Consider the following 14,975-nt stretch of genomic DNA (forward strand, 5'->3'; position numbering starts at 1 on the left):
AAATGGTTTAGAGATTTATTATAGTAATATTTACACAAAAGATTTAATGCTGCAATGGCTTTGAAACTAATAATCTAAGAATATAAAAAAATTAATGAAATTCATACCTTGATTTTTTATAACCTATAAAGTACTATTATGATTTTTAAAAAAGTATTATTTACCAAAGTTCTATTCTTAATGAGAAATAACTTTAAACCAAGTATTACTTTTCTATTATTTACTTAGGAAAATGTTTTAACACATTAGGAAAAAAACAGAAGGCAACTTGATCTAATAATTTTACAAGCCTATTTTTGTTCTAATAATAGTTATGGGAAAAAGTCTTTATAAAAAAAGTTAAGTCTAGGTGCTATAAAAGTCCTTAGCCCATCATATCACAATATAGGATGCATCTCTGCCAGTTTGTTACCGCCAAGCACATAATTCTTCACACACTAAAGACATAGCTTATACACACAGCATGCATGGTGCTCTTAGTTTCATCCCCAGCACTACAACACAACAAAGGCAAAGCCCCCAGATTAAAAGAAACCTCCAAAACTGGGCTTAGGCTTTCTATGTACAAACAGGTAAGAAGCAAGCTGCTTAAAAAATATGGCATATCAAGAATATAACCTCTACTGTATAGGTTGATAATCTAAAATGTCTAAACAAAGGTGAAAACATGCATTTACTAACAAAATAAATCCCAGGAATAGATGCTTATATAGTGGAATACTGCCTTTCAGACTCCATTTGCATCAATAACAACAGTGACTGACTCTAGTCCAAGGGCCATGCAGCTCAGAGCAGGCAGATAGTCTTCCCAGTCACTGTTAGGAAATTATCATCAGCCAAAGCATGCAGTGCATCTTCAAACATGTCCTTGGTAATTGCTGTGTCAGATTGTCCCCAAATATCTTCAAACAGCTGTTGGTACTTTAAGACTGGTGTTTTACCCTTAAATAAATTAAGTTCTCTCGATGCTTCAGCTAATTCTTCTTTCCATTTATGATAAGCAGCCCTCATTCCTGTAGTAAGAATAGGAATATCCACAATGCCAGTACGGGGATCAGTTGCAGACTGCTTCAGAGCCTCCTGGTGGAGACATTTTGCCTCTTCCACATGGATTGCTTCAACTTTGTTTGAAAATCTTACTTTAGCATGGGCTTCTGCTAAGCGAATTAATGACCCTAGCTGTTGATGGTAAGCAGAAACCATCTTCCCGCTACTCCTGATCTTCCTCATGTTTACATAAGTCTCAATGAGAGCCTGGCTGGCCTCTTCATTCAGCCAGGGTGTGATGGTACTATGGGCATATGCAATGTAGTCTTTCAGCACTGCCATGTCCAGGAACTCCTCCTCCACTTGCTCCTTACTTTGGTCGTACCATGAAACCAGGTGATGAGCTAGACTCCAGTCATATGCCTCACCCTGAGGGTCCAGGATGAGGAAAATGAGGTCAAACGTTGACAACAATTTGTGCCGTAGTTGGATATATATTTTCAATGGCTGTTTTTTTGGGGGGGGGGTTTGTTTTTGTTTTTGTTTTTGTTTTAGGATTCTACTGAGACTCAATAGGATTTGCTGCTGCCAAGACAGAGGTGTGCTCATTAAGCTGGTAGATGATCCCAGCCTTTGCAATAGAGTCTGCTGTTCCGTGACCTCATGCAGCACGGACCTTGAGCTTTCATTCATTTTGTCAAACTTATCGATGCAACATATACCATTGTCACTCAGGACAAGGGCATCTGTCTGGGGGACAAGCTGCCTGGTCTCAGGGTCTTTCATCACATAGATTGTGAGGCCATCTGCACTGGAGCCTTTTCCAGACATGTACTGGCCTCTGGAGACCGGGTTGTATGCATACTGTAGCATCTGGGACTTGCTGGTACCAGGGTCACCACACAGAAGGATGTTGATTTCAGCACAGAATTTACCCCTTCCAGTGTGACTGAAATCCTTCCTTGTTCCACCAAAGAGTAGAAGTAAGATTCCCTTTTTTACATCTTCATGTTCATAAATGCTGGGAGCTAGGGCTGAAGCCAGCCACTCATAAATATCTGGCTTCCTGAAAGGTTCCTTAAATAATTTCACACATTTCACTGAAAAAAGTTTCTGTTCTTCTTCTTCATCAAGGCCATGTAGATGTTTTGCATCCGTTTTCCGATAATGAATGACATCAATGTGGGCTTTATAGACAGACTTCACATTGCTCACTCTTGGATTAACTCGAATAGGTACTGCTTGATATATGCCTGTCACATTCACTCTGTCCCCTGGTTGAACCTTGTCTACAAGATCATTTTGGGCAAAGAGGACAACAGTGTGAAGTGTCTGCCGAGCAGGCATGTCTTCAGGGGAATCTTGAAGTTTGATAATTTACTTGTCAGAGAATCGTGAACAGCTGTGGATCAGTGCCATGCTGTGGGTAGTATGGCAGTGTACACAAGTGAAGGGCTCAGCAATTCTGTGTCAGTCTATCTCTATCCGGGTGGTGTGGGCACAGACTTGGCATTGGGAAAAAAGGTCTCCTGCATCTCCAAAATCAGCTGTGATGTTCTGATGACCATGCCACTGATGGTGATGAGCTGATCAATGTCTTCTGGATTCAAGTTTCTCATACTCTTTGACTTCAATGCATAAAAGGTCTGACTTGAATCTGATGTTCTAAGATGGAGTCAGGATAATGGTCAAAGAAGATCTCATTTTTAGCCATGTCAAAGGTTGGTAAAACCTCCTGTGGGTAGGAGATGAGCTGTCTATACAATTTTTTGCCAAATTATTTTATGTGTTCACAGTTCACATTTAAAAATGGCTCCTCCACAATATTAATCTCTCCAAGTTGTTGCAGGTACAAAGGTTGAGTAATATCTATGCCAACATTATCTTCTTCTTTGGCCAGAGGATCAGTAAAACACTGAAGGAATCTCTGAAAATTTTCTTTGCATGTTTCCACATTCACATCTGTTCCCAAAATCACAAGTTTTTAGCCCAGATACTGTTAACTTGCTACTGTGTCTTCTGCTGCTGCTCCATCAGACTGCAAATTGACCTGCAAACACTTTCGTGCTGAGCCCAAATCTGGCCTTTGCCTTACAGGTATGCATCTCACCCCACTTCTTGGGGTTCCTTCCACTAGAGAGCTGAGAGTGCAATATGTCAGTGGTGAACTAACATCAAAGTCCAAAGGAATAGCTGAAGAATGAATCTGAGGAAGGCTGGAAAACAAGGCATTCTGTGCAGTTGGGTTCTGCAGGTCCTCTCCTGGTGAGGTGGGCATTGGCGGCATCTCTCCCGTGGAAGAATCTTCGCCTCTATGTCTCCATTTGGGAGATGATCTGCTTCCCTCAATTTGAAGGGACTGGGTTGGGGTGACTCGTGTGCATTGGCTGCAGCAGCTTGAGGTGGATGTCAGGAAAACAGGGTGCATTCACCAAGATCAAGTGTGAGTCAGCCCAGGAATGCAGGGATATGTATATATATATATATATAAAGAAAGAAAGAAAGAAAGAAAGAAAGAAAGAAAGAAGGAAAAAGAAAATAAAGAAAAAGCATCAATGTAATCCACTACATAAACAAACTCAAAGGGAAAAAAAAAAAAAACAATACGATCATTTCTTTAGATGCTCAAAAAGCATCTCACAAAATTCAACATCCTTTCATGTTAAATGTCTTGAAAAGATCAGGAATTCAAGGCCCGTATCTAAACATAGTAAAAGCAATATACAACAAACCAGTAGCCAACATCAAACTAAATGGAGAAAACCTTAAAGCAATCCACTAAAATCAGGGACTAGACAAGGCTGCCCACTCTCTCCCTACCTATTCAATATAGTACTTGAAGTCCAAGCCAGAGCAATTAGACAGCAAAAGGAGATCAAAGGGATACAAATTGGAAAGGAAGAAATCAAAATATAACCTATTTGCAGATGATATGATACTATATATAAGTGACTCCAAAAATTCCACCAGAGAACTCTTGAACCTGATGAAAAAAAAGTTTAGTGAAGTAGATGGGTATAAAATTAACTCAAACAAATCAGTATCTTTTCTCTACACAAAGGAAAAACAGGCTGAGAAAGAAATTAGAGAAACAACACCCTTCACAATAGTCACAAATAATATAAAATACCTTGTTGTAACTCTACTAAGCAAGTGAAAGACCTGTATGATAAGAACTTCAAGTCTCTGAAGAAAGAAATCAAAGAAGATCTCAGAACATGGAAAGATTTCCTATGCTCATGGATTGGCAGGATTAATATAGTAAAAATGGCTATCTTGCTAAAAACAATCTACAGATTCAATGCAATTTCCATCAAAATTCCAACTGAATTATTAACAGAGTTATAAAGAGCAATTGGCAAATGCATCTAGAATAACAAAAAACCTAGGATAGCAAAAACTATTCTCAACAATAAAAGAACTTCTGGTGGAATCACCCTCCCTGACCCCAAGCTGTACTACAGAGCAATTGTGATAAAAACTGCATGTTACTAGTACAGCGAAAGACAGGTAGATCAATGGAATAGAATTGCAGCCACACACCTATGGCCACTTAATCTTTGACAAAGGAGCTAAAACCATCCAGTGGAAAAAAAGACAGTATTTTCAACAAATGGTGCTGGTTCAACTGGCAGTTAGCATGTAGAAGAATGGGAATTGATCCATTCTTATCTCCTTGTACAAAGCTCAAGTCCACGTGGATCAAGGAACTCCACATAAAACTAGAGACAGTGAAATTTATGGAGGAGAAAGTGGGGAAAAGCCTTGAAGATATGGGCACAGGGGAAAAATTCCTGAACAGAACACCAAAGGCTTGTGCTGTAAGATCAAGAATTGACAAATGGGACCTCATAAAATTGTAAAGCTTCTATAAGGAAAAGGACTATCAATAAGACAAAAAGGCCACCAACAGCTGGGAAAGGATCTTTACCAATCCTAAATCTGATAGAGCACTGATATCCCATATATAAAGAACTCAAGAAGTTCAACTCCAGATAACCAAATAACCCTATTAAAAAATGGGTTACAGAGCTAAAAAATGAATTCTCAACTGAGGAATACCGAATGGCTGAGAAGCACCTAAACAATTGTTCAACATCCTAATGGTCAGGGAAATGCAAATCAAAACAAACTGAGATTCTACCTCACACCAGTCAGAATGGCTAAGATCAAAAACTCAGGTGACAACAGACGCTAGTGACAATGTGGAGAAAGAGGAACACTCCTCCATTGCTGGTTGGATTGCAAGCTGGTACAACCACTCTGGAAATCTGTCTAGCGGTTCCTCAGAAAACTGCACATAGTAGTACCAGAAGATCCAGAAATACCACTCCTGTACATATACCCAGAAGATGCTCTAACATGTAATAAGGACACATGTTCCACTATGTTCATAGCAGCCTTATTTATAATAGCCAGAAGCTGCAAAGAACCTAGATGTCCCTCAACAGAGGAATGGATACAGAAAATGTGGTACATTTACACAATGGAGTACTACTCAGCTATTAAAACCATGAATTTATGAAATTCTTGAGCAAGTGGATGGATCTGGAGGATATCATCCTGAGTGAGGTAACCCAATCACAAAAGAACACACATGATATGCACTCACTGATAAGTGGATATTAGCCCAGAAGCTCAGAATCCTTCTTAGAAGGGGGAACAAAATAGCCATGGAAGGAATTACAGAGACAAACTGAAGGAATGACCATCCAGAGAGTGCCCCACTGGGGATCCATCCCATAAACAACCACCAAACCCAGACACTATTGCAGATGCCAACAAGACCTAGCTGACAGGAGCCTAATATAGCTGTCTCCTGTGAGGTTCTGCAAGTGCCTGACGAATATAAAAGTGGATGCTCATAGCCATCTATTGGATGAAGCACAGGGTCTGCAATGAAGGAATTAGAGAAAGTACCCAAGGAGCTGAAGGGGTTTGTAGTCCCATAGGAGGAGCAACATTATGAACTAATCAGTACCCCCAGCCCAGAGCTCTTGTCTCTAGCTGCATATATAGCATAGAATTGCCTAGTTGGTCATCAATGGTAAGATAGTCCCTTGGTCCTGTGAAGGTTCTGTGTCCCAGTAGAGGAGAATGCTAGGGCCAGGAAGTGCACGTAGGTTGGTTAGGGGAGGCAGGGAGAGGGTAGGGGATTTTTGGAGGTGAAACCTGGAAAGGGGTTAACATTTGTAATGTAAATAAAGAAAATATCTAATAAAAATAAAAATGATGCCTGTGTCCTATCAGTTTAAGCGTACATTGTGGAGCTGAACTTTTCAGTTACTGTGCAACAGTATGAATTGAAAACAATTTTTTTCAGGCTGTCATTTGTAATATGATTTTGAGAAACCTTGGGATTAAAGTTTTGGTTACAAACTGTTGTTTAACTTGAAAGCCTGTTTTTCCTTGCGCACTCAAATCTGTGAGCTTGGTATCAAGTCTATGTAAAGTGCTTTTGATTTAATAAAGTACTAGCATAATTGTGTAGCTAAATAAAAAGAGAGAGAGAGAGAGAAATCTGGCTCCCAGTTGTCTCACTCAGGGACCTCTTGTACCTCAGATCCTTGTTAGCTGCAAAAGCACACAAAAGGGTGAGCCAGAATTCTGGGCTCACCCAGGGGAGCATTCCTGGGACTGCAGGTTGAAACCCCAGTTTGCTTTCTTATAACACCCAGAAACACTTGTCCAGAAGTGGCTCCACCACAGAGAACTGTGCAATTCCACATCAATCATTAATCAAGAACATGCATCCACAGACTTGCCTACAGGCCAATGTAATGAAAGCATTTTCTCAATTGCATTTTCCTCTTTCAGGATGTTACTAGCTTGTGTTAAACTGACAAAATTTAACCAGCACAGCATTCAGGAGAAATAAATATCTATTCTCCTTTTTTTAAGCCTTCATCTACTATGAAAAACATAGTTTACAGAGTCCTCTCCATTCAGCTAGACCATGGAGCAACAAGAAATGAAAATGAGAATGTTCAGTAGAATATTTTTCATTTAATTTTTATTATTATTATAGATTCTCAGAAGTTGCAAATTAGTATAGATCTATGCTGTGCCTCTTTTATTTTATAGATCTATATTACATTGCTACAATATATAGTCTTTTCATATACATATGAAGCTATAGTTTTTTCTTACATGTATGAAACAATACAGCTGTAACCCCAGTGGAGACACAACTATTTTATCACCACAGGGATGTCTGTGGTTTTACCCCTTACATGGTTACATTCACCTTACTTCACTACCACATTTCAGACCTTAACAATCAGAGATATTTTCTCCATTTTCAAAACAATGTGATTTCAGGAATTGTACATACATAGAGTCACATATCATGTGAACTTCTAAGGTTGACTTTTTGTCACTTACCACTGTTCACATTGGTATACATAAAAACTTTCCCTTCCTGTTCTTCAGTAGTATGCTGTAATGGAGATGCACTAAAAATACTTAACATTCCACCCATTAAATAATAGTGAGTTTTTTTTCCAGCTTCAGGCTATTAAAAACAAGCAGAACTAAAAATTTGTGTACTAGTGACTTTCATGATCATGCAATCATTTGATTAAACAACAATTGTGTGTTTGGTTGTCAAACAGAAATATCATAAGGTCTCTCTGAGTCTGCCTGGAAATAGGTGTTTCACTTCTGCCCACATTCACCTATAGGTAAATAAAATGAAGGCTCAGCCATGTTGACAGGTGGAATGGGATATGTGCTCTATTAATACAATGAAGAAAGGGAGATAAGTGTTGATGAGTACACAGCAGTACTGGTTTCCATACTGCAGGCCTTTTAATCAATTTCATAAAATGTGTTTTTTACTATAATTAACTGTTATCAATTTTATATTGGTATCCTAAGTAACATGAAATACTTTATGTGCCTAGCTCTTTAAATGATCCTATATTTACAGTGTAGGTTGGATCTTGTGCTTCTGGGAACAGGGTAGTAGATATAAAAAGCCAGCAGAGATGGAGAGGAGAGAGAGAGAATGACTAGTGGGACTGAGTAGTAGGCAGGAGTAGGGTCAGGAGACAGAAGAGTAGTGTTAGAGAAGACAGTTGATGCAGGAAAAAAGAAGACTGAGTATGGTAGAGAAGAAATAAAGCAAACAAACAAACAAAAGTGTAACAAAAAGAAACCCAAAAAGTAGTCAAAAGAAGAAGGAAAACAGAAACAGAGCTGCATACATAAAGCTATAAGACTGACTAAGGATTTGATTGGAAGCGTTGGAGAAATTATTTTGAGGTAATGTTTTCTGAACTAATGTTACTTTTTCTTATATGCCTATATTACTAGCAGGCATTGCTTTGCGGTTTGTGTATATGTTGATGTAGGACACCACAATGCTGCACACTTCATCTCTTTGGGTAAAGGGTACAGAATTAGTTGTAATATATCTGTAAATTCAAACTGCCTTACACTGAATTATATGAATTTCCATGATGTGTCTATTAGGTAAGGAGCATATGTTCCAAACCATCTCACAGTGCCTCCAAATAAGATGATGCTTTAACTAAAAGTGGATTACTACATGATGAACATACCAGCAGCAACACTAAGGAGCTGGTAAGTGTACAGCCTTCTGGGTGCCACTGTGACCTTGTAAGCCAGAATTGTTAAGTGTTGAGGCTCTGCACTCTAGGTTGAAACCTCCTCACTAGTAGATTCTCAGATCTGCTACTTTAGGAGTTACTAAGCTGGCAATAAAACTCCAGTCTCACAAAATTCCCTGCTCACTGTGTGACCATTTCAATGGGCCCAAATGCCAAGTGACAAAGGAACAGAGAAAATGAGGCACATCTGTCATTCAGTTTGGCTTCTATTTAAAAACTCCACCCCTCAAAGAAAAAAACAATAAAAAAAAAATACCTGTCTTCAACAGCACATTTTAAAACTCTATGCTTGTGGAAAAGTAACATCACATGTAGTGATCAGTTTGGATAGATGTCTACACACCAAGAAATCCTGAGGTGAATTTTCCAATACTAAAGGATGAATGCAGGGAAGATATTCTATAAATCCCTGCAGTAAATTGCTCTTTAAATGAAGGTTGAAACAGCAAGGGTATAATTCAATCAAGGAAGACAGGAAGCTCACCTTAATGAAAATGAGAAAATTAATATAACCACATATATGATCCAAGTAAAAGTTTTAAAACAATATGCAAAAGAACCACAAAAAGGAATGTTTGATATGTAATTTGTCTATTTGTCTATGTAACTCAGGAATCAGAAAAACTATTTTTAAAATACTCTCTGAGGTAAGCAATAGAGAAAAAGCTTTCAGTGTTACATGTTCTCAAAAACAAAACAAAACAAAACAACAACAACACAAAAAACATCAAAGAAAACAAACAAAAAATCCAAAACTTTGTTTCCTCCAAAGTCATTCATGCTGCTTCACATGTCAGTTGTGTTATAATAAAAACATTTGAGAAGTAAGTTCTTCCTATAAAGTGGATCTTAAAATATCTACCTTAACAAAAATGAAACTATTTGTGTAGAGCCAACAAAAAATATACTGAAAATTACCAGAATTTATGTCTTATTAAACTCAGTGCTGATGCAATTAACTGTTTAGATTCTGTCTCCTGTCAACTCCTTGTACAGTTTGACAAAACGAAAATAAAAATAATGAACAATGATTCTGCTAATATTTTACCAGTTACAACAGAGCAGAAATGAAAAATATAGAAAATGTTATAGGCATCCTTACTGTGTTTAGTTTTTCTGATTTTACATTATATGCTTGTGGCTTTGATGAAAACCATTTAATCTGATGAATCTTAAGATAGATTAAATTTCTGATTCTTTCTAATGCGTTGAAAGCCAAGATCTTTTCCAATGTGGAAGCTAAGTATATTTAAGAACTTATAATTTACTGATGTATTATTACAATCCTAAAACAAGCCTTTATCAGGGAAAACTGTAGAAATGGAATACTCAGACATTGAGTTTATTCTACAAAAAGAGTGTGAGACAGGCAGCCTGAGTCTGTACTCTTTCAGAAGATGTAGGCACTAGATGGCTATTCCTCTGAGATTAAAATAGGGAGGAACTGTTTTAATCTCAAAACTCATGGTTCTCACAAAAACTAGAGCTACAAGATGATTTACTCAAACAAACATGCACATGCACACCACCCCCCAACACATAGACAATTCAAAAGCAGGGTTTTTTATGTTTTGTTTTATTTTGTTTTGTTTTTAGATTCCAACTGTGCACCAGGCCATCAAGTTAGACACCAAATTGGAGAATGACACATATTTTATTTGCAAAAGTAAGTTTTGTTGCATACTAAAAAAAAAGTACCTTTAACAATAGAAATAAAGTTAGAGTGCTTGAGAGAAAGATCAAGGCTCTGGGCTTGGTTCTACACTAAAAGACAGAAAAACAGTAGGATGCCCCATTTGATCAGGCTTAGCACCACGGTATGTAGTTTCTATGGTAATGAGCACATGGCTTGCTAGGAAGGAAATTTGTATTACCTGTCTACAACTAAACCATCTGTTACAATACAGAGGTACTTAAAATGTATCACAGAAGTCACAAAATGTGAGTACAGAAAACTTTAACATCCCATAATTGTATTTCTATTGACTTGAAAGTCATAGATTTTCCTGGTGGAAATTGAAATGTTTTAGTGAAAGCAAAACAATATGATGAGTTGTGACACTTGCACTCACCTCCAACTACTGTCTAAGTATCAAAAAGTGTAAACTTTATCACAGAACTGTTTTATCCTGCTGATTCTTGCCATTGCAGGTATATTTATCAAGTTTTCAAGTGTGATGAACTGCAATTCCTTAAACATTATTTGGAATAGAGAAAATAGAACATTTATTTATAATTTGTTTTATATATTATATATTATATGTTATGTGTTATGTGTTATATGTTATATGTTACATATTACAAATTATATATTATATATTACATATTACATTATATGTTGTATGTTATATGTTATATGCTATGTGTTATGTATTATATATTATACATTATATATTATTATTACATTTCATAAACATTTTTATTTTCTAGCTGTTACCACAAATTTATTTGCAAAATGACTGCAAGAAACATGACAACAATGAGTGGATTCCTCCTCATGGGGTTCTCTGACAACCATGAATTGCAGATCTTACAGGCTTTGCTGTTTTTGCTGACATACCTATTGGGCTCAGCAGGGAACTTCATCATTATCACCATCACAACACTGGACCCACAGCTCCAGTCTCCAATGTATTATTTTCTGAAGCAACTTTCCACTCTGGACCTCTCATCCCTCTCTGTCACAGTTCCTCAGTATGTTGCCAGTTCCCTGGCACGAAGTGGCTACATTTCATATGGGCAATGCATGCTGCAGATATTTTTCTTCACAGGTTTGGCCTGGAGTGAAATGGCCACTCTCACAGTGATGTCTTATGATCGCTATGTGGCCATCTGCCTCCCACTGCACTATGAGGTCATAATGAGTCCCAGAAAGTGCACTTGGGCTGTGGCAGCTGTGTGGCTAAGTGGAGGTATCTCAGGAACATTATTCACAGCAAGTACACTCTCTATCAGATTCTGTGGGGATAAAATTATTCACCAGTTCTTCTGTGATATCCCGCAATTGCTCAAGCTCTCCTGCTCTAATGATTACTTTGGAGTACTGGAAGTGTCTACTTTCATGTCTGTAATGGCCTTTGCCTGCTTTGTGGGGATTGCCTTCTCCTATGGCCAGATATTCTCTACAGTTCTCAGGATGCCCTCTGCTGAAGGCCGATCTAAGGTCTTCTCCACCTGCCTGCCCCATCTCTTCGTTGTTTCATTTTTTCTCTCAACAGGCATTTGTGCCTATCTAAAGCCAACCTCAGACTCACCAACTGCTTTAGACCTCATGCTCTCTATCTTTTACACACTACTACCCCCAACCCTCAACCCTGTTATCTATAGTCTGAGAAATGAGTCCTTGAAAAGAGCACTAAAGAAGTTACTGCTAAGTGAAGAATTCATTAGGAAAAAATGTTTGTTCTATTTTTAGTGTCTGCTAACACTGAACAGAATGTTTTTTGTATATTGAATATGTTAGATATGTAATGTTCAGAATAACAAGATATTTTCTAAAAAATACATATTATAAACCTAATGCATAGCAAGTTGTGATGTGATTCTTTGAACCTATTTCATCAAACTTACTTCTTTTTTCTTTCTTTCTTTTTGTTTTTCTTTGTTGTTGTTGATTTTCAAGACATGGTTACTCTATGTAACCCTGGCTGTCCTGGAACTCACTCTGTAGACCAAATTGGCCTGGGACTCAGAAATCTTCCTGCCTTTGTCTCCCAAGTACTGGGATTAAAGGCATGGACCACTACTGCTCAGCTACTTATTCTTTTTAAGTTGGTAAAAATATATGATTATAATCTAGTAATGTAGACCCGATTCTTCCTAACTCTTCAAACCCATTGCCACACAGGTACATATGTGAATTTACCAACAATACTAACATGGATTTACCAAATATGTTTATGGCAATATAGTAATAAAAATAATAAGCATGAAGGATATTCACAGTTATTGGTTACTCAGTTCACCAAAAGGGTCATAATTATAATATTTATCACTTATTTCAAAGTTTCATGTCACTTTCTATCTTTCCATATACAAATTTTAAATGTCATTTTTATGCGTATCTATATAAAGTAATACTATAGTTCTCTTGAGTAGGAAGTATTCAATGTAATTAATATACAAATAAGCCTCAGTTATTTAGTTTGTATCATTTACTGTTATTTTTGCTTACAAATAAGTCACTTTTATAATAATCCAAGTAGTCAGGAGGCAGAGGCAGGAAGTCATCTGTGATGTTTTTAGCCCAGCCTAATCTATGTAGTAATGATGATAACTGCTATAAAGTCCTAAATACTTTCTTGCTCATTCTGAGGGTTAAAAGTCCCTGGTTTAGGTGATTAACTCCTGTAGCCTAACAGAAGGGAATTAAGTAATGCAGCCTTTGTTCTATCTCTACAGGAATTCCTGGGCTTTAACTTTTATCCTGCACTTATGACTTATGAAGTCATAAGGAAGGAAAAGGGACAATTTGAAAAGTGAATTTACCATTTATTTCTCAGTTGTAAACAGTTTCCTATGAAAACTCTCTAAGAAACCATGGAAAAGCACAATGAATCATGATGATGATGATGGTGGTGATGATTATGGTGATGATGGTCTCTTCTCTTTCTCTTCAGCACTTACACATCTTTCAGAATACATAAACACATAGTAAAAAGGTCAGCACAAGTTTACACATGAATGAAAATTGTAAATTGAATGAGGAGTTTAAAATAGAGAATATTTACATGCATATCCATTAGGAGTAATTATCTGGCTAAACATTCATCATCTGTCTCACATCTACAGGTTCATGGAGCATTAAAACCCATAAGTAAGTTATGACTGCAGTCTTGTATAGATAAAACCAGACAACATTTTTTATCTTCTACCCTGCACCTATAATAAATCATAGTTCCCTTTTAATGAATGTAATAGAAATAGCATGCAAATCATGCACATATGTATGTATGTGTCTCAGAAAGAGAGACAGACAGACAGACAGAGACAAAGACACAGATAAAAACAAAGGGAAGTGGGGTATCTAATAAATAGAGTTTGAGCCATCCTAAGGTGGTTTAGAGATATCTAGAAAAAGAAATCTCTGTGGAGTAAAATAATGATTAAAGATACCAGAAGCTGAAGACGTAAACGTTTTTTAATCTACGTCGAAAACTATCAAAATACCTTCAGATAATATTTTAAAGTTAAGAGATTTGTGGATGAGACAATAGAACTTATGTGTAATTCAAGGTGAATGACAGACCATGCAGTACTGATCACTATTAGGCTGTGACAGATCAGATCAAAACAGACAGGTAAATTGAGTGTAAATGCCACGTATCAAACTGTACTTTTATAAGGTAAAGCAGATAAGACTTTCCTTAAAACAACAAGGGGACTCGTGACTCGAGCCCCGGACTACCTTGCCAGCAGAGTCTTGCCCAACACCCGCAAGGGTCCACACAGGACTCCCCACGGGACCCTAAGACCTCTGGTGAGTGGATCACAGTGCCTGCCCCAATCCAATCGCGCGGAACTCGAGACTGCGGTACATAGGGAAGCAGGTTACCCGGGCCTGATCTGGGGCACAAGTCCCTTCCGCTCGACTCGAGACTCGAGCCCCGGGCTACCTTGCCAGCAGAGTCTTGCCCAACACCCGCAAGGGTCCACACGGGACTCCCCACGGGACCCTAAGACCTCTGGTGAGTGGATCACAGTGCCTGCCCCAATCCAATCGCACGGAACTTGAGACTGCGGTACATAGGGAAGCAGGCTACCCGGGCCTGATCTGGGGCACAAGTCCCTTCCGCTCGACTCGAGACTCGAGCCCCGGGCTACCTTGACAGCAGAGTCTTGCCCAACACCCGCAAGGGCCCACACGGGACTCCCCACGGGACCCTAAGACCTCTGGTGAGTGGAACACAGCGCCTACCCCAATCCAATCGCGTGGAACTTGAGACTGCGGTACATAGGGAAGCAGGCTACCCGGGCTTGATCTGGGGCACAAACCCCTTCCACTCCACTCGAGCCCCGGCTACCTTGCCAGCTGAGTCGCCTGACACCCGCAAGGGCCCACACAGGATTCCACACGTGATCCTAAGACCTCTAGTGAGTGGAACACAACTTCTGCCAGGAGTCTGGTTCGAACACCAGATATCTGGGTACCTGCCTTGCAAGAAGAGAGCTTGCCTGCAGAGAATACTCTGCCCACTGAAACTAAGGAGAGTGCTACCCTCCAGGTCTGCTCATAGAGGCTAACAGAGTCACCTGAAGAACAAGCTCTTAACAGTGACAACTAAAACAGCTAGCTTCAGAGATTACCAGATGGCGAAAGGCAAACGTAAGAATCCTACTAACAGAAATCAAGAC

At 38.6% G+C, this 14,975-nt stretch overlaps 1 protein-coding gene and 1 pseudogene across 1 annotated transcript; one reads left to right on the forward strand and one right to left on the reverse strand.

Moving 5' to 3' along the window:
• Window positions 790–3,376, reverse strand: Gm9577 (predicted gene 9577; annotated as a pseudogene).
• On the forward strand, window positions 11,077–12,036 carry Olfr126 (olfactory receptor 126). The gene has a single exon (NM_146890.2). It carries the CDS (start codon window positions 11,077–11,079, stop codon window positions 12,034–12,036), a length of 960 nt encoding a protein of 319 aa, NP_667101.1.
• Window positions 12,037–14,975: the final 2,939 nt, after the last annotated feature.

The sequence above is a fragment of the Mus musculus genome, chromosome 17, assembly GCF_000001635.26.
Source record: "Mus musculus strain C57BL/6J chromosome 17, GRCm38.p6 C57BL/6J".
Lineage (NCBI taxonomy): Eukaryota > Metazoa > Chordata > Mammalia > Rodentia > Muridae > Mus > Mus musculus.